The sequence below is a fragment of the Fusarium oxysporum genome, chromosome 13 (assembly GCF_000149955.1).
Source record: "Fusarium oxysporum f. sp. lycopersici 4287 chromosome 13, whole genome shotgun sequence".
NCBI classification, from domain to species: domain Eukaryota; kingdom Fungi; phylum Ascomycota; class Sordariomycetes; order Hypocreales; family Nectriaceae; genus Fusarium; species Fusarium oxysporum.
Genome location: NC_030998.1, coordinates 351,139 through 368,283, shown reverse-complemented (window position 1 = coordinate 368,283; position 17,145 = coordinate 351,139). Strand labels below are relative to the sequence as shown.

The following is a 17,145-nucleotide window of genomic DNA, read 5'->3' as shown; positions in this document are numbered from 1 at the left end:
AACAAACTCATTCCTTTCGCTTGTGGTCTGTTCTGTTGCTCAGAGTAAGGGTAATGCTTTTTCATGACCCCTCCCCCCCAGCACGATCAGTTACCATGATATTGCGGTATGCGGATCTCTCAGTTGAGCGTATACATATGGATAATACCGCTCCTATGTAATTACTACCAAGGAAAAGCCTTATCAAGCCGTTGTTTAAATCTAGCCCATGGGGTTCTATCGTTCTTTAGTCGAGTACCGCCAAATACCCAGTAAAGGAGCATTGTAAAAGTTGTGCCATCTCGTGGTGGAGCCTCGCCAGGATTCTTTTGTAGACATAAGTGTCAGTAACCTTGTGAGGGAGTTTGATATTGCTTTGTTAGGCAAACAGATAAGAAACTTACCTCGCGATCAACCCCTTTGATAGCATATACGATTTCCCACCGTCGACCGAATCGATGGACTCTCTCAAAGTCCTTGTAAGAATAGTCCTTCATGATCAGGCATTTGACACCGCCGTACTGCATAAGATTCCATCGGCTTTTGGGTGACAGTATGCCGCTAAAAACACGAGACCCTGAACCTACTTCCTCGCTGTCGTTATTCGTTGCTAGAGGCTCGTAGGAGCGACAAGCAGCTCCAAAGAACAACAAGTAATAAATAGTGCCAACTACTAATACGCTTGCGACAATAAAAGGGAACCCCCATCCTGGGAACGCGTCTCCACTGAGATTAGAGCTTCTGTATGGAGGGATCGCGACGACAACCAGGATGGTGACATTCAGCATTATATATATTGGGACACTCACAAGTACTACAGCACCGAAGAAGCTGCCCATCCCAGTGGAGGATTCTGCAGATACTCCGGAAACACTAAGAGCTCTCTGCCGAGATCTGAGATTGAGACTTCCAAGTCCCAGAACCACTACGCAAAAGGTTAACATGGCATGTACGATGAAAAGAATCCTATCCACCTACTAAGGATGAAGCAATGGGTATAAGTCTGTATATAGCCCGGAAGCCCAACAGATTCGAGAGTACTTTTGATTGAAGCTGAGATAGCAATCATGAGGACAGTGAATAGTCAATGAGCTATCAAGCCACCCTGAGGAGACCTGTAATGAAAGTCATCTTCCCTTGTTCTTTCGGTCCGTTTTATGCAGTCATCTTGTTTCAGATATCGAGACCATGGTAAAACTTCAGCCTGGCCAATGACCTGCTTGACTGGGCAAATGTTAGCAGTATGATGAGCAGTTGAAAGATTGAATCACGTACGATAGGGGGGTAGTTGCGGTTATGACCTTCAGGAAAATCGTCGTAGTGAATCGAATGGAGCTACGTGAAGTCAGCCAATCTCTTGAGAATTAGTCAAGCAGCAGAAGCGACTGACTACTACAGCCACAACTATCAAATAAAGGACTCCAACGGTGCAAACAGCGGAGATGAATCCCACACGTAAGACTCTGTGTTTCCTTCGAGGAATCCCTCCAGCGACCTATCGGGGTAACACGTTAGTTAGCATCAACTGCAGTATGTGACCCTGGAATATTATTGAAACGCGACCAAAGGAAACAAACTCACAAAAGTGGCATTCTCCCAGCCCTCGAAGCTGAACAGAACAGCAAGTAATGCCTTAGCAAATTGGACCTTGGAAGGAGACCCATGCCACGTGAGCCAATCTTGAGCCCGGGGAACATCATTTCCTTCAATATCTTCAATGTTGTTTGACAGTGCAGTCAAGGCTACAATTATCACGCCGATAAGGAAGCATATCTTAACCACAGCAAGGAACTTGTTCAACTTGCGACCCCAGCTAGGGCTGAAGAACTGTGCGAGACAGATGACGGATAGAATCGTGACTCCGATGAAACGCATAAGGTCTTGATTGACGTCAGAATCAGTATAAGAAGCCAACAGCGAACAATCCTAGCGTAAGACTCTTGTTTCCTGTCAGAAGGAAGACTGCAGTTGGGGATGTGTAGATGCCAGTTCCTATCATCTTATTGACGATGAGAGAAAAGACATCAAAGAATCCCAGACCTTGCTCCGAAGCGTCAAACGTTTCGTCATCTCGGGGAGCACGTGGCACAAAGGGCCCGGCATCGTACGGCTGGATCGAGTCCTGGTGCTGTGGAGGAAAAGAAGGTTTTGGGTCTTCTTCAGCCATCTCGGAGTCTCTTATGCCGCCTTTCAAGAAATAGACCTAGGATGCGCGACTGAGGAATACATAGGATTTGAGGCTCCTGGTGGTGAGAAACGGGTTCAATAGACGAGCGATGAGTGGAGGAGGGGATGAACTGGATGCATGATGGGGAATCACGTTAGACCCTTCGTTCTCAAGCTACCTCGGTACATCGCGTTCTGAGATACGGCGAGACAAGAAACCACATTTGTTAATTGTGCAACTGTGGCTTATGCCATTTTCAACCCTCGATACTTATCAGACTGCAGAGTTTGTATAGCTTGCCATGCCACTCTGAAACCAGGCTGTCAGCTCTCGCCCGACTAAATCCTGGATTGAAAGCTGTGGCTGGCTAGGGCCACTTGGCACACTGATCTAACTGATGTTTTTGGTCTCCTACAGCAAGGCATACAGGCCAAGCCTACATCAACACTCGGCTAACCGCTGTGGCTTGGAGGCGCCCAATGAGACATGAAACGTCTGTGAATATTGGACTCCAGGTGGTATTCTCAACCCTCAGCCACAGTTCGAGATCACTTCAGACTCTTGAGGCGTTCCAGGCAGCAATACGGAGGCTTATCACAAGTTTTGCAATGGGGATACGTGGACTGAGACTCATATCTTGCGACAGTAGAACCTTTCCTATAGGTATCAGAAACGTCCACTTATTCTCTTGTCAATCAATTCGTCATCAGCTACAAAATGCCTTGCACCACTGCGCTGAGCCACTACGTACGAGAGAGTATCCTGAAGGAATGGTTGGCCCTCACGTTTGGGGGTGCTGAAACAGGTTCCTGGTCCTGCGAGGTGGGTCAAGATCCTTTCCCCCATCGCATTACAAAACCGACATTCACGTTTGATGGATGTTCATGGCTGATCACATCTTCTTAGGAAATTGCGCACGGTGAGAATGGCTACTGGCAGGTCACGGCAACAAGGGAGATCACCGCCGTAAGCATCGCCCAGCCTTGGCAGTCCAGTTACCTCCAACGGAGCGGAGGGAGTGTTAATTCATGGCTGACTCAATATGCAGGGCGAATAGACTTAGTTGGAACTCAAGTCGCGCCCTGCGCGTGTGCGCACCTTTGGAACTTGAGTATTTATCACTATCAGGACAAATGACAGTCAAGACAGCAAGCCAAGTGACGAAGATTGTACGGAGGCGGTAGAGAAAGGCTTGCATTAGTGCTTAGGTATCAGGTTATAATACATGACGTTACCTATTTTCCTTACCTCTTTTATATATTAGTATTCTAATAATAAGAATTATTCTCTTCAATTGAAATAATTTTATCATTTAATAAATAATATATTTAGCCATTATAAAGCTTATAAAGAGACCGTTATAAGAGTAATAAATAAAGTATAAAAATAATTAATATATAGCTTAGCAAGGCACTAAAGGGCTCTGGTTGAATTTAAACCCTTGGAAGTAGCCATATTAGGCTTAGATGGGTCTGCATACTTCAGCATAACAACAACTTGGCTGACAGAAATTAATTCACAAATGTAACTCACAAGCAAGGCATTCTATATCAGGTTCTACCATTAATTAGACTTTAACTTCACCACGGCCCCCAAAGCTCAGACTAGAGCTATCACCGACAGACATATATCTCAGCTTAACATTTTTAACACGTCTCTACCAGTTTAAATGTCTGCCAAGAAAGCCTGGTCACCGCGCTGCACTCAAGATGACGTGCGGAGCAAAGACATCGCGCAAATCTTCACCACCAGTAGTGAGCAGCTTTTTTCACCCTCAGATGGATTGTTTGAGGTTGAAGTCGCAGAGGTCACTTCTCAAGGTAGGACTCAAACCACTATTTGATTAGACTCGTAGTGATATATGGCTGACATAAGAATGGTGTAGGGACCCAAGATAAAATTATAGGACAAAAGTCTGACAACACCACACAGTATGCCCACTTTAGCATACTAAATTTACCCTTAACTTTAAAGCTTATTATAAAATACTTAGAAAATATAAATAATAAAAGTAAAAATATTATATAGTATTTTAGCCTTTTTAAAATATAATAAAACTTATTATATAGAATTAGAATTTTCTTTAATTGTAATATAAAATATATAAATAATAGTCTTTAAAAAAGTACTTTTACTTTTAAATATAGGAGGCTTATAGGATATAATACAGTTAGTATCTTAAGTTATGGTGTATTTTTATACTGTATATTATAACTCTTAGATTTTAAATCTATTTTAAATAATAAAAAGAAAAGCTAGAATTTTTATTTAAGTTATATAAGATTATATATTAATTAAATAATAATACAGATTTCTTTTTAGATATTTATTATGTACAAATTTATTAATATATCTTATTTTAAAAAGGTAGAAAATAGGGGTAAATCTATTATGCACTGGGCTCTGTTGTCACACTTTTGTCCCCTGATTGTATCTATTTAGCGAGCGAAAGCCAGCTTGAAGAACATGTCTCAAAGCATCATAGTTTTCCACCAACCTCAAACTTCGAAGAGGGTCAAGATGAAGCAAAAAAAGCCTTTCAAGCCTCTTTCTTGTAAATATTTCTATCATTTGACTGTTGCGTGATATCTCATTTCAGCAGCTCTCTAACCAGCCTCAGTTTATTAGAGCCAGTATATGGTTGGAGTCATCTCCCAATCACGCACAGTGGAGCCACGAAGCTATTCTCCGCCCTGCGAGTCTTTCCTCAGATATATCGTCACAAGGCGGCATTTGGCGAGAAGAGATTTCCACGAGACGAGGGATTTGCTGGTTTTGACTCAGAAACCAGGGTTGGCAGTACTGGGAGTCTGTCGTCGTTTGGTAAGCTTATCCAATTGGGAGTAAATGTTCAAAACCTAATGTCGCGATTCAGAGTGCAGCTACCTTCTCAAGTACATTGAGAAAAGGGACGACGCCAGACCAGGATCGAATCCCTGGTCGATACGACACGCACTCATTTACCAGAAAGTCTCGCATGAGGAGAGCGAACTGTCCCATATTCTCATCAGACTTCCGCTTGCAGTCAAGAAGTTACTTGGCTCAAGCGTGCTGAACAGAAGCGGTGAAAGCTCTAATTTTGTCGAAGACTGGACTAATCTTCATATTACATGCTTTAGCAGCGTAGATCATAATCTGCACCAATTCATCAACTATCTAGATGAAGAGGTCGATAAGCTGGTAGGTAGTTTGGTGGAACGACTCTGATATAAGGCGTTGTAGCTAATACTTCCTAGTTCAAGCGTGTCATTATGGCTGGCGTGGAGCCTGACAAGCTCAACGAGTTTGACACTCTTAGCAGCACAACCAGCGACTTTAAATCGCTTCAATATCTCTCCGATCAGCTTCGAAGAGTAATAAATGTTATTCAGCTTAACATTTTGACCTTGGAGTGTTTCCAGAAGCAAATTCGAGACCTGGAAACACTCCCCTTTCAAACCGCTTCTCAAGTTTCTTCTTTCGCCAGACTGTTGAAACACCTGTGTAATATCCAAAGCGAACATGAATTTAGTTTACTGAGTGCTTCTACAGTCTTGGAACGTGCAAAGGCTATCTCGGACCAGGCAAGTCATCTCTGCCTAAGATTTTAGTCTATTATCCATCCATGTTCTGACCAGTGGCAGCTCAGGGACACTGTTTCGATGAGGAACGGGGAGTTTAACAAGACAAGCACAGCAATGACTAGTCGCAATACTTCTGCTATTGTACACTTGTCAGATAAGTCAAGCAGAGAAGCCCGCGTGGTCAAGACCCTGACAGTACTGGCAATGGTGTTTGTACCAGCTGCCTTTACAGCCGTATGTCTCTGTTTAGGTTCGAACTCATGAGAGCCTCTGACACTCACTAGGACTTCATCCAGATGGGGTTCGTAACAATAACCCAGGAATCCCCCATGAAGTGGTCAGCAGACCCTGACCTGAAGATCTACGCTATTTTAGCTATCCCATTGATCACCATTACGATGCTAATTTACATGCTTGTAGAGTTCGTACAGAGAGTGCGGGAGAAGGAAGAGAAAGCCAATGGTCAATTTGTTGTCTAGCTAAATGAGTCCCAAATCGGACTCCATCACGGCGTATATCTTTACTTCTTCCATAGATTTTGCGGTACCTTCTGAAATAATTCGAAATCTCAGATCAAGTCAGTGAGAATCTGTCATGATGATATCATTGCTTACCTTGTTCCTTTGCGAGAGTTATTCTGATTGTAAGAGTCTTGAGAATACATTCGGACAGTTTCTCAATTTCGGGTTCTACCGGCAGGCATGGCTGTCTAGGAGCCGCACGGGGGTCTTCGGATTCCCAGACTTGATATATCGGTGGATGTCTTACGTGTATAGAGTTGTCAACTCGATTGTCAATCTGTAAGGTTGTCGAACCGCAACGGCTTAGCTTTATGAGACCTTTCTTTACTGTTCGACTGTCAGTAATCTAGGATAAAAACTAATTAATGGTGGACAACTTACAGGTAAATACCAAAGGACGATGGTGTTTGAAGAGTATAACCATGGTTTCGAATGGCTTTTCTAACGCTCTTCTATTATACTCACTCAGGCCAGTTGATGATGAACCAATGGAGCCTCTCGGCTTCGTCCTGTCGCTCTTCCCGTCAGGAGACAGTGGCCCAACATATTTTGGCTTATTAGGTGCCCAAATTTGTAGGTATGAATCTTGCTGATTAATCTTTGGGGCCTCTGCCTCACATTTCGGTTTCAGAGTCGAGATTGAAATGCTATAATTGTGTTGGCATACTTGAAGACATTTGGAACGAGCAGCGTTATTATTTACCTGATCGGAGGTAGAATACTCCTCAGAAAGAGAGCGCCCTGGAATATGAGAACGTCTATAGTCATTCAATCAGTAATCATTGCGATACATCTCGAATCTGTGTGTATGTTAATGAGCTTACCTTCGAGAGACGGGAATCCAAGTGTGAATACAAAGTCGTCATCTCCAGGTGTCGTTGTTCCGATTTCAGGAAACAGGATACAATCGAACCTATTGGTACTACTCTCCGGGTCAGGGAAGACATAGGTGGGTGCAAAACACCATTTCCTCGGGTCAACTACCGTCAAGGGAAGAAGTGTTAGTGTCAGACGTTTGTCAGAAGTGTCAAGGAGTAGAATTACAATTCTTTCGTCCCACTTCGGGAGGAACTCCTTTTTCTACTGCCCATACAAGGCCAATCTCGATTCCAGTTTGGGTCTGTTCTGTTCTTATGGTCCTTGCCCATAGGCTAATCCGACAGGGTATACTGGTTGTACTTTTGTAAACTGGCTCTCCCGTTCTTTGCCGTATCAAGTGCAGCGTGATTCCCTCCCTGGAAGTAAATTGGAGTCAGTGATGAGGCCAGCTTTGACAGCACGTTATGACTCACTTTTCGGAAAATGACACGATCGAGGTTCCGTTATGCCATCCGAGCTTTCGAAACCCTTTCCAATCTTTAAATCCTTGCTTCTCGACTGCGACAACAAGTTGATTCCTGCCGTCACGTAGAGCTTCGAGGTTTCCTCTAGCCTCGTCTAGCTTCTGTGTAACAGTTGACGAGTATGCTCTATTGTTTTTATCGTGGTTGAGCATATTTTGCAGCAAGGCTACGATGTCTTTCATATACTCAGTCTGATCGCTGTCATGTTGAAACGCCTGTTCAAACCGCCTGAATGAGTCTGTAACGCACTTTTTCAGGCCGTTTGGCTCTTTGATGTAGAAAGGTCCTTGCAGCTTGCTGTCAAAATCATTGAGATCTTCATCTAGCAGATGAATAAGAACTTCGACCATAATACATCCTAATGACCAAACATCATAGTTAAGTAAAACCTTCAAATCATCTCCGGAACCTTGGGTCAGATGCTGTGAAGAGGGTCGAGACTCCGGGGGGCCGTATCGAGGATGTCCGGTGTTGTGAGGTAAGCTTATATCCATATCATCATCTATGATTTGAATGATGGACTGTCCAAAGTCTGTTATTTTCAGAGTCACGCCATCTGGTCCACTCGTGACAAGGATGTTTGCAGGTTTCAAGTCGAAATGTAGCGCAATGACCTTTCCTTTCACGTCCTTGAAGGGGTTCTCCATCTGAGTATGAAAGGCACTGAGAGCTCGACTAACTCCCTCCATCTGCTGCCACAGCCAGTGGTCGAGAAGGGCTTCACCTGCTTTAAGCTTTTCTCGTAAATGAGGAGGACATCGGCTGTTGTTATTGCGGAGTAGATCGCTCAGGTCTGCGTCGACAAAGGGAAACAAAAAGTGCATGGACTCTTTCCATTTGTAGCATGCCATAAGGGTAATGATATTCTCAGATACAGCGTCATTAATTCGTGATACCATGCTGAGCACATCACGCTCCATGTTCATCAGTGGAGCATCGGGAATTATCTTAACTGATTTCAGCGCAAAGAGTAGCTATTTGGAGCATCAGCAAAACATTCAATGCAAAGGTGAAGTTGACATGGGTGTACCTTTTCGTTGGTGGAATAGGGTTTCATGCGTTTCCGCATTGTAGGATGCAAATAATCACTCATAATCTCGAGCTTTTTCATGGCGCCGAACGAACCCTCTCTGATGCATGACTTCTCCTCCAGGTATGGAAACCTCTTGAGCTCGTGACATTCTAGGTACGGACAGACCTCGCTTTCCGGAATTTCAATGACCACGGGGGAGAACATCTCAAGAGCACGGTTATAGATGGTGCGGAATATTGAAACGTCTCGACCGGGTCGCAATAACCTTTCGAGTTGGTTATCGTTTGGGCATTGACGAAGGCAGTGCTGATTGTTTTTGGGGCATTCGCGGAGGCGAGGTTGATTATTGTTTGGGCATCCGTAGAGGCAAGGTAGAGAGGTCCGGGATACTCCCCACTTTATCCAGAAGTATATATAGTGCAACTTTCCGAGATACACCATAAGGGCCAGAAATAATGGCTCTTGGCGAAGATTATTCGTGAAATCCGCCACCGGCAGTTTATAGTTGGTAACATTGCGAGCGTTGCTGCAATCTTTACATATGCAGCTGAGGAGTTGATCGAGAGTCGCGGGTTGACTAAAATGAGACATCAGGGCGTGTACAGAGAAAAACATCCCCCCCTCTCTCTCCCGTCGCTCATATTCAGCGAAGAAATTATCGCCAGCTTCATCAACGCGCGGGTAGGTAGCATCCAGGATGTGTTGAATGTGAAGTCGGCTGTTGCACCCAGCCTTGCTTTGGGCGAGTGTAGAAAGGTGGTAAAACTCCATTACTCCAGCATGTATAATTTATTTCCCTGTATAGTGCAGTCGAATGCTATCATTCCTTGGATGTTAGTTAACGCGGTTGCTAGACGGAAATGCGGGGAATAAGCACGTTATGAACAGGGAGGAGAATTCCAGTAGCCTTGATAGTTTCGCGATGGACGGAAGCGAGCCCAGGTGGAGGGAAAGTATAATGCTATGTCGCAGGCTTAAAGAATATCCCCGGTCGCGGCTTGGTTAGGTATGGAAAGGTGAAAGATGCCAGACAGGCAGACTGAGAAAGGCATGAAACTAGAGCCTTACAGCTCAGCTCAGCCTCTCTATTCCGATTAGTGCATAACAGCCCTACTCTCTTAATTAAAGGGAGTTGCTTATAGTTTTGACAAGAAAAGAATTATAATAATTAATAAAAAGTTAATATTCAAGGTTACTATAGTTTATTAATTATAAATATTATATTTATGATTTTATATAAAAATATAATATTTTAATTCTTTATAATTTTATATTTAATTTATATATATTAATCCCTTTCTTATTAAACTCTAGGTAACCCAACAATAGTCTTTTCCCATAGCTCCTCTATGAATTCCCTACTAGCAGTCCCCATTGGCCATGCTACTCTCCGTAGCGTCCCCTTTGCTTGTGACCAAGTCACGATACCCAAAGTTGTTGATTGCTGCTTCAAAGCCTTCTCAAAGAACTGTCTGGCAGATAGCAATCCTCTGTCTTGCTCATTGTCTTTGAGGGCGCGCAAGGAGGCTATAAGCCCGACCAATGCCTGCCACAGCATAAACGCCTCGTTCTTTGGTGTGTCCTTCGAGGTAAGGACCTTGGCGACATCGTGTTCCAGTAATGTAACGGCGTATTTGTGAATGCGTTTGTCGACGTACTCCAGCGCCCCGAGAACATCTTGCATGTAGAAGACAGAGGCGATAGTCAATCCGCACCATGGCCCGACGAATGATGATGGAGTCATATCAGGATTCTCCTCTTTCTTTCCAGGTACGGAAATAGATTCGATATGTGCTGTGACATATTCTCCCAGTACCCTAGATGCGGGACCTCTGCGCCAGAAACCTTCAAACTTTCCGTCTGCTGTTTCTATACCTGTTTCTCTGAACATATGATCCTGCGCAGCCGTAAAATCCCGTATAGAGTTGATGATAACTTGTCCGTCTGCGTTATTGAGCCGTGCTCCCTGCGGCAGTGGGCTGAAGAAGAATGGGAATAGACGAATGGCTTGGAGTTTGAGACCGAGGTTCTCCATGGCTTCGCTCATGTGCCATGTATGTGATAGCTTGAGAAGACTTCGACCCGGTACAGCATATAGACTGCTTCCGTGGCCGCCAGTTCGACAAATGCCGCTGAGTAAACTCTTGAGGCCCGTAATGTAGACATAAGACCTATGATAAGACGTTAGAAAGAGGGGCGATGCGTCGAGATGGATGGTTTCATGGCGCCTCACATGACGAAATAACGGTTAGCTAGTTCTCGGTCGGTGGAACAGCAATCAGAACGTGTCGGATCACTTTTATCAGGTCGGGCAGTTTCAATCAGCGCCAGAATGCCACTGATGTGAGTCTCGGCAGCAACGAGCTCTCCATGACATGCCTTAGACTCAGTAAGTAACATGATTCTGGAGAGGAGTGTATAGTAGGGTAGCTCACCTCTGTGAAAGCCAAGGTGGCCATTTCTCTAATAATGGCAGCTTCAAGTTTATAGTCTCCTGATGCGATCCAACGATTGATGACACGCATGACCTCAATTTTATGATATAAGAAGGTGGACTCGAATGTAGCGAGGCCGCCAAATTGGAAGGAGAAATGCATTCCGGCCATGAGGATGGCACTTCGCAGTGCGCATGGGTTATCTATCATACGCGCGAGACTGCTTTGGTGAGCGACAGATGTCGAGATTGACAGGTATACTAACTATTCTGTACCAGGTGTTTTTGGTGTCGTCTTTAGTGTCCGGCTCGATTCAAACACTAAATGGAGTCAGCAGGTCCACAAGTATACAGCTGTTCATGGCAACTGACAGTATTGAAACAACTCATGAGATTTGAGCGGCATGGCAACAGCCAACTTATTAAACCCTGTATCATGATTCAGACGACTTAACCGAGGAGGAATATTCGTCTTCTTCAAGCAAGCTATCTCCTTTGGAGTCTGCTCGAGCTCCCAAGGCATTTGATCCCACGGACGAGCCTCCTTCTGCTGCGCCCTTCGCTCCCTAAGCGGAATCTTCGGGGGCGCATAAACACAGGTCCTTTGACCCCTGACACAATTGTAACTATGATGTCCCCATATTAGTAACGGATCCCAGCTTACAGTGGGGGCCAAGGATTCGGGATCACCATACCATTGCGGTCGCTGCTCGTCACATCGTTTCCGGCGGGTCCGGCAATTGGAACAGCCTGTTCGACTGCGAGTGTGGAATTGCCGTACTCTAGAGTCCGTTTCTGGCGTCGTTGATTTCTCTTTCTCCGAACTTGAAGACATTTCTTGGGATTTATTAAAGAGATAAGGATGATAATTGAGTCAGCCTGACAGGGCGTTGGTGACGGAGACAAGGTGGCGCGTCAGCACTAACCCGGTCTTTTGAGATGATTACTCAGCTGCCCAGATGAGCCCAATCAGAAACTTTACGGAAATAATTAGAGTTTTTGGTAGCGGAGACACTGACTCGCGGGAAGCTAACCTAGACCATGGGATTGGGAAACGCGGCTCAATGTCTTTCGCGTCATGCAATACGACTCTTCACTCATTGAATCATTGGTTGAATCAGACAAAGTGTATTATAGTCGGGACAACACTCAGTCATGGGTGTCATATCTTACATTTGTTGCTTAGGTTGTATTAAATGTTGATCTATCCATGAAAATGCCACTCGCTTGCTCAGAGTTTCACCATTATACCAGGTTCCGAATTTTACCATAGCACTCTCACACAGAAAGTAATTTAGACGCCTTCTCGATAGGTAGCTTTCGCTTCCAATCCCGTCTCTCTATAAGAGATACTAACCTCTTGGGTCCTCACGATATTCCCTTTTGTAGAGCCCTGGAGAATAATCGCTTCGTCGCTATCGTTTTTACCAGCCAGTATGCTTGCTTCGATCTTTGTCAGGTTGCTCCCCTTCCCGTCGTCAGTCATGTTGCCTCTAAGAGAACCAAGAGGATAGGCGGAGTTGTTGATAGCCTGCGGAACTCGATTCCTAGTTTCGGATCGTCTTGTAGAGCGGGCGCAGGGCTGGGAGGGTGAGACAGAAGATGGTGACTGTGACTTCGCTGGCGGTCCAGATGGCCGAGTCAGAAATAGCGTCTATTGTCGCATCAGTTAGCTCCTAAGTTTCCTTTGTCGCGATGATCCCACTTATAGAGATAATCTTGTGAGTTGCTCAGAGATGTTAATCAAGTTGTTCTGAAGATTCCACAAATACCAGCGTTATCCTTTGTCAGCTCTCATCTAATTAGTGTGATAGTTGTATGAACTCATAAGACGCCAAGACTGAGCGATAAGCAGATGGTATGACGTTCTTTGGGCTTCATGTTGAGACCGTGGAGGGCAATCCATGGGAAGCCAGCTAGGATAAAGTCCATCGCAGCGGCATAGGCTTTAGATAAGGTCAGAACGCAGCAACAGGTACACGAGGTTGGACTAACAGCAGTACGTGATGGCAACGGCAGTCAGGCTAAGATGGCAGACCCTCTGATCGGCTAGCTCGGGGTTCCAGATAGACTCGGCTGGGGTACACTGGGCGAAGACGGTGACGGCAAGGAAAATACTCATGATCACCATCGACACAGTGCAAAACCAGAGAAACCATCAATGCCTATAACATATTTCGTCAGCATTCACAATGTAGACTTGGCCCATTTGGACTAACCAAGGCTTCATAACAATGCGAAGCAAAAACATGGTGACAGACACCTTACCCATCCCCGTAGCGAGAGCAACAAAGACCTGTCCGATGAGAATACACAGCATCGCATGCGCGAACTGCGGTACTTCGAGATCTTCATAATGCTATCCCATGCCATGAACTGCCGAAACGGTGGTAAAGACGGTGAACCCAGTGTTGAGGACCTATTACACATTAGAGTTCTGTCCCTTGCATCAAGCGAACTGCACCTACCAGTGTCGAAATGAGACAAACATCGTCCCACCCAACAGACCCTCGAATAAATGAACGTGTATAAATCCGGAGGCCAATCAGAGCAATGCTGATTGCGATTTGGGCCCAGAACACTCCAATTAGCAGACCGCCTTTGCCTCCGACCCCAGCTTCTTTGTACATTGCGTGAGGTCTCGTTGTCGAAAAACAACAATGAGCGACGTGAAAGAAAACAACTAGAATGCGAAAATTCTTGTGAAAAGACTCGTGGTTGCTTTATTTCCAATGTGTGCCCACACCTATAACCGGACATTACTCGCGACACGGGATGATCTGAGGGGTCGTGGCTTGAAGTAGGATTTTAGAGCCAACAGATTCCCCTACCTTGTTTAAAAATGTGCTTCCGTGGACTATATTAAGTTCGTTAGTGTATCAGTTATAAGTGTTCCGCCGCTATATCGATGACTACGGGTGATTGGCTCTGGTTAGTAAACACCGGGGAGGCGGCCGGGACGGGATGGGAATGTCGTCCGATTGGGGTCGCACCGAGAATTCTGAAAACAGACTGGGTCGAAGCGGGAACTCTCACATACGCGCAATCTCGTTGTCTTGGTCAGCCCTGCGTTCTAGGCCCGCCCTACGCGGAGAAGATCATCATTATCATTTATCTCACTGACTTGCCTCAAGCTGTGAGGAGCGCTTACTTGGTACGTGAAGTTGCTTATCAGTCACATCCCCCCTCTTTAAGCACGCTCAGATACTAATGTAGTGCCTCTATTGCTTTTTAAGGCTCTCGGACGCTTACATGCTCTGATGCTGGGTCTTGAAATGAGGTGAGGGGGGCGAATCTTGGTGGGCATCCTATATTTACTTCTGTGACGAAAGCTATCGCATTTGGATGGGGCTAAAAACCCGTAAGAACTAGCGTACTTGGCGGTCGTTCTGGGAAGAGGATCAATGTTGCAGCGAGATGGCACTTTAGCTAAACGTGACAAAGCTGAACCCATGGTTGGTGAACTGGAATAGCTGTTGCTTGAGAAGCAAGATAAAGAATTGGCAATTGTAGCATTGAAGTTGTATAAGCAGCTGAAAGGCTGGGGCAAAGGGACCTGCAGGTGGTCTGGAATCCGAATGTGCACGAAAACTACTGTATATAGACCTGTTGTACCTGCCGTAGGACCCTTGAGCTTTAACACTGGATGAACATGATGATTGATACAGTACTATGGGTTCCTGAATCTTTCTCGCCATCAAGACCAACCTTGACGCATGCTTACAATTTGACTTTTAAGCTTCTATATACCCAATACTCATACCTAGAAGCGACATTCTGATCGAAACTGCAACTATCATCGCAGCATCCATCATATGATGGTTTGCTAAGTCGAGTATGCAAGTCCTTCAAATTTGGCAGATCAAAATAGTGGGCTACAGCAAGAGATTCCTCCTCTTTGGGCAGACACATCTACTTGGCAGTCGGGAAGCATACCCTTGATATGATACATCCAACCATTGGGGACGGCACATTCGAGTGCCATCTGTTGGATCAAACTCACCAGTAATAGTACACGCATTACTCCTTACTATTGCTACTGGCGTTACATCGCAGGTTGAAGCCCCGTCTATCTGTCCATAATCGGCCGTTAACCCATCCATCCCATTGTGGTACATAATCTTCTCTGCATCAAATTCGGATCGGCGTCGAAGGTCTTGTCACATATAGCAGTGCAGTGCCAGGTTTCTTTTCGGCAGAATCTTGCCGGTGTGCATCGGGTACAGCAATAGTGTGTTGAGGTTGGGAGATGGTGTTTCCAGGATCTTGGTGGATCCAACTGAGCATCTCGATAGTGCTTACATGGGCGTGGGGAGGGTCCCTCGTTGAAGGTTTGACCCCCAGTTTGCTGTTCGAGTGCAGGATCGAAGATCGTGAATGTCTGTACGGCGTCGTCTTTGTGAAGATGCCAAAATTGTGTGACGAAGACTTCTTATTCTATTACCATCTCGCAACAAACGGATTCTTTCCTGAACACATAAGGGTAGTTCCCTGGCTCCAGAAGCTTGGCAAGCTGTACTCTCTTGTAATACAATCGGTACATCACAGGGGCGTTAAGCCTTGATCTTTACTCTCAGACATATCGCATGAGTCGTGGAGAGCTCCAGAGAGTCTGGGACTCAATGCTGCTGGCCGAAATGCATCGGTAGTTGGGTGATCAGCCGCTCTTTGACTGTCCTCGCCGCAACATTGCATGCATAAGAAAAGGGGCATCCCGTTTCTGGACCACTAATAACAGGATGGCGTTACTAACTCTCCCTGTGAAGCTTTGACAAGCTATGAAGATTCGCCCTGAAATATGTATAAGGGCTTACAGAATCGGACTTTCCGTGAGATACCGCGTGAATATCCCTGTCATGGGCTTACGTGATCGGGATCTCCGTGCAAAGCTGCTGGATTCTGGTATGTGAAGGACCCAAGCCAAGCTTCAACAGTGCATATGACAGTTTATCTGCAGTATATCAATCTCATAATACAACTTCTTCAATTACTTCTACATAGAACGCCATAGCTAACTGGTTCAGCTTGCTGAAGTATCATACTCTGCTCGGCTTGACCTTGTAAACAGCATTCTCAACAGCGACAGAGCCATCGTCATCAATGAACCAACGCAGCTCACTGACAAAGGCGGAGCGCTCTACCCATTTTAGCTCAGGATGGCTGGTTTCAATGATGGGAGATCCCAGCCATTCGTTCTCTCCAAACTCGAGAGTTCGAGCCTTCGGGCCCCCAGTAAAAACTTCCATCCATTTTTCATCAATCTGTAGAACGCCCTTGAAGTGGATGTAAATACCGTGGCCTTCTTTTGATCGGAATTGAACTCGGATGTCGAGATGCCCGGTGTTTGTGTCGGGATCACGCTGATCAATGGTCAGCATTTGTCTTTGGTATATGGAGAAGGGACATACCAAGATCCAATCGGCGCCACCAGGGAGAAGCTCTGCCTCGAGACCACTACCTTTGATGTGACCATGCGTCAAGAAGGCGATAATGCGGTGGTTGTTGCCCTTGGCTTCTGGGATGACAAGGGCTTTGTCTGGGGATGTATACATCCTCATTGTGAAAACGTGTTCGAGTGAAGGGGTCATGATAGCGACTTGTGATGGTAGGATCCGGGTTTGATCTATTGTCACGCCAAATGTTGTATCTGGGCTGTGTGTTGCATTCTTATAGAAACTATTGACTCGGCGGTGTTGACTCCATGTCGGAGTCGTCATTGCTTAATGGATTCGTCTCATTAGACGGATCTGTTCCTCCCAGTCTGTACGAGCGGACAACTTAGTAATGACCTTGTACTCGTCTCATTGTGGACGGAGCATGGGGGTTAGCCATCCTTAGCCATCCCCACTTGGCTACATCTGACCAATGAACAGTGATTTGGACACAAGCAGGAGACGGTTTGGTCACTAATCACCTGCGTGTCATCAGAAAACAGCATACGAAGTCTTACTAATTTACAAACAGTATTCATAAAATGAGATTGCATCATCTTTCATTCTATCGCTCGCCCAAGTGACCTTAAGCCTTCATGTCAATCGGACATTAATATCACCGATAAGATAAGATAAGCTATCTTATCGATCTATGGAGAGCTGTTGAGCAGCC

General features: G+C 45.4%; 7 protein-coding genes across 8 annotated transcripts; 1 reads left to right on the top strand and 6 right to left on the bottom strand.

Moving 5' to 3' along the window:
• Positions 1–164: 164 nt before the first annotated feature.
• On the bottom strand, positions 165–505 carry FOXG_20648 (uncharacterized protein; the record flags this gene model as incomplete). Its single annotated transcript, XM_018400944.1, has 2 exons — positions 384–505; positions 165–305 (listed from the first exon to the last, which is right to left on the bottom strand). The coding sequence occupies exons 1-2, from the start codon at positions 474–476 to the stop codon at positions 165–167; spliced, it is 234 nt and encodes a 77-aa protein (XP_018250446.1). The 5' UTR covers positions 477–505.
• A 647-nt stretch (positions 506–1,152) lies between these two features.
• FOXG_12005 (uncharacterized protein) lies at positions 1,153–2,146 on the bottom strand (the record flags this gene model as incomplete). Its single annotated transcript, XM_018391737.1, has 3 exons — positions 1,153–1,314; positions 1,561–1,859; positions 1,918–2,146. 3 exons carry the CDS (start codon positions 2,144–2,146, stop codon positions 1,153–1,155), a joined length of 690 nt encoding a protein of 229 aa, XP_018250445.1.
• A 1,669-nt stretch (positions 2,147–3,815) lies between these two features.
• FOXG_12004 (uncharacterized protein) lies at positions 3,816–6,188 on the top strand (the record flags this gene model as incomplete). Its single annotated transcript, XM_018391736.1, has 7 exons — positions 3,816–3,966; positions 4,589–4,700; positions 4,767–4,969; positions 5,022–5,326; positions 5,383–5,595; positions 5,770–5,943; positions 5,994–6,188. The coding sequence occupies 7 exons, from the start codon at positions 3,816–3,818 to the stop codon at positions 6,186–6,188; spliced, it is 1,353 nt and encodes a 450-aa protein (XP_018250444.1).
• Positions 6,189–6,229: 41 nt separating this feature from the next.
• Positions 6,230–9,607, bottom strand: FOXG_20647 (serine/threonine protein kinase; the record flags this gene model as incomplete). The annotated part of the gene is made up of 9 exons (XM_018400943.1): positions 9,484–9,607; positions 8,604–9,423; positions 7,523–8,547; positions 7,275–7,465; positions 7,055–7,210; positions 6,934–6,988; positions 6,612–6,877; positions 6,324–6,557; positions 6,230–6,276 (listed from the first exon to the last, which is right to left on the bottom strand). Exons 2-9 carry the CDS (start codon positions 9,375–9,377, stop codon positions 6,230–6,232), a joined length of 2,748 nt encoding a protein of 915 aa, XP_018250443.1. The 5' UTR covers positions 9,378–9,423; positions 9,484–9,607.
• Positions 9,608–9,856: 249 nt separating this feature from the next.
• FOXG_12003 (uncharacterized protein) lies at positions 9,857–11,922 on the bottom strand. Of its 2 annotated transcripts, XM_018391734.1 has the most exons (6): positions 11,736–11,922; positions 11,413–11,666; positions 11,307–11,361; positions 11,042–11,261; positions 10,840–10,985; positions 9,857–10,777 (listed from the first exon to the last, which is right to left on the bottom strand). In XM_018391734.1, the coding sequence occupies exons 1-6, from the start codon at positions 11,873–11,875 to the stop codon at positions 9,910–9,912; spliced, it is 1,683 nt and encodes a 560-aa protein (XP_018250441.1). In that variant the 5' UTR covers positions 11,876–11,922; the 3' UTR covers positions 9,857–9,909. The 2 variants fall into 2 exon arrangements, with proteins under 2 accessions (XP_018250441.1, XP_018250442.1); XM_018391735.1 differs by having other exon boundaries at positions 9,858–10,777; positions 11,307–11,666.
• Positions 11,923–12,864: 942 nt separating this feature from the next.
• On the bottom strand, positions 12,865–13,171 carry FOXG_12002 (uncharacterized protein; the record flags this gene model as incomplete). The annotated part of the gene is made up of 2 exons (XM_018391733.1): positions 12,865–12,986; positions 13,036–13,171. The coding sequence occupies 2 exons, from the start codon at positions 13,169–13,171 to the stop codon at positions 12,865–12,867; spliced, it is 258 nt and encodes an 85-aa protein (XP_018250440.1).
• Positions 13,172–16,076: 2,905 nt separating this feature from the next.
• On the bottom strand, positions 16,077–16,822 carry FOXG_12001 (uncharacterized protein; the record flags this gene model as incomplete). Its single annotated transcript, XM_018391732.1, has 2 exons — positions 16,449–16,822; positions 16,077–16,400 (listed from the first exon to the last, which is right to left on the bottom strand). Exons 1-2 carry the CDS (start codon positions 16,755–16,757, stop codon positions 16,077–16,079), a joined length of 633 nt encoding a protein of 210 aa, XP_018250439.1. The 5' UTR covers positions 16,758–16,822.
• Between the last annotated feature and the right edge of the window lie 323 nt (positions 16,823–17,145).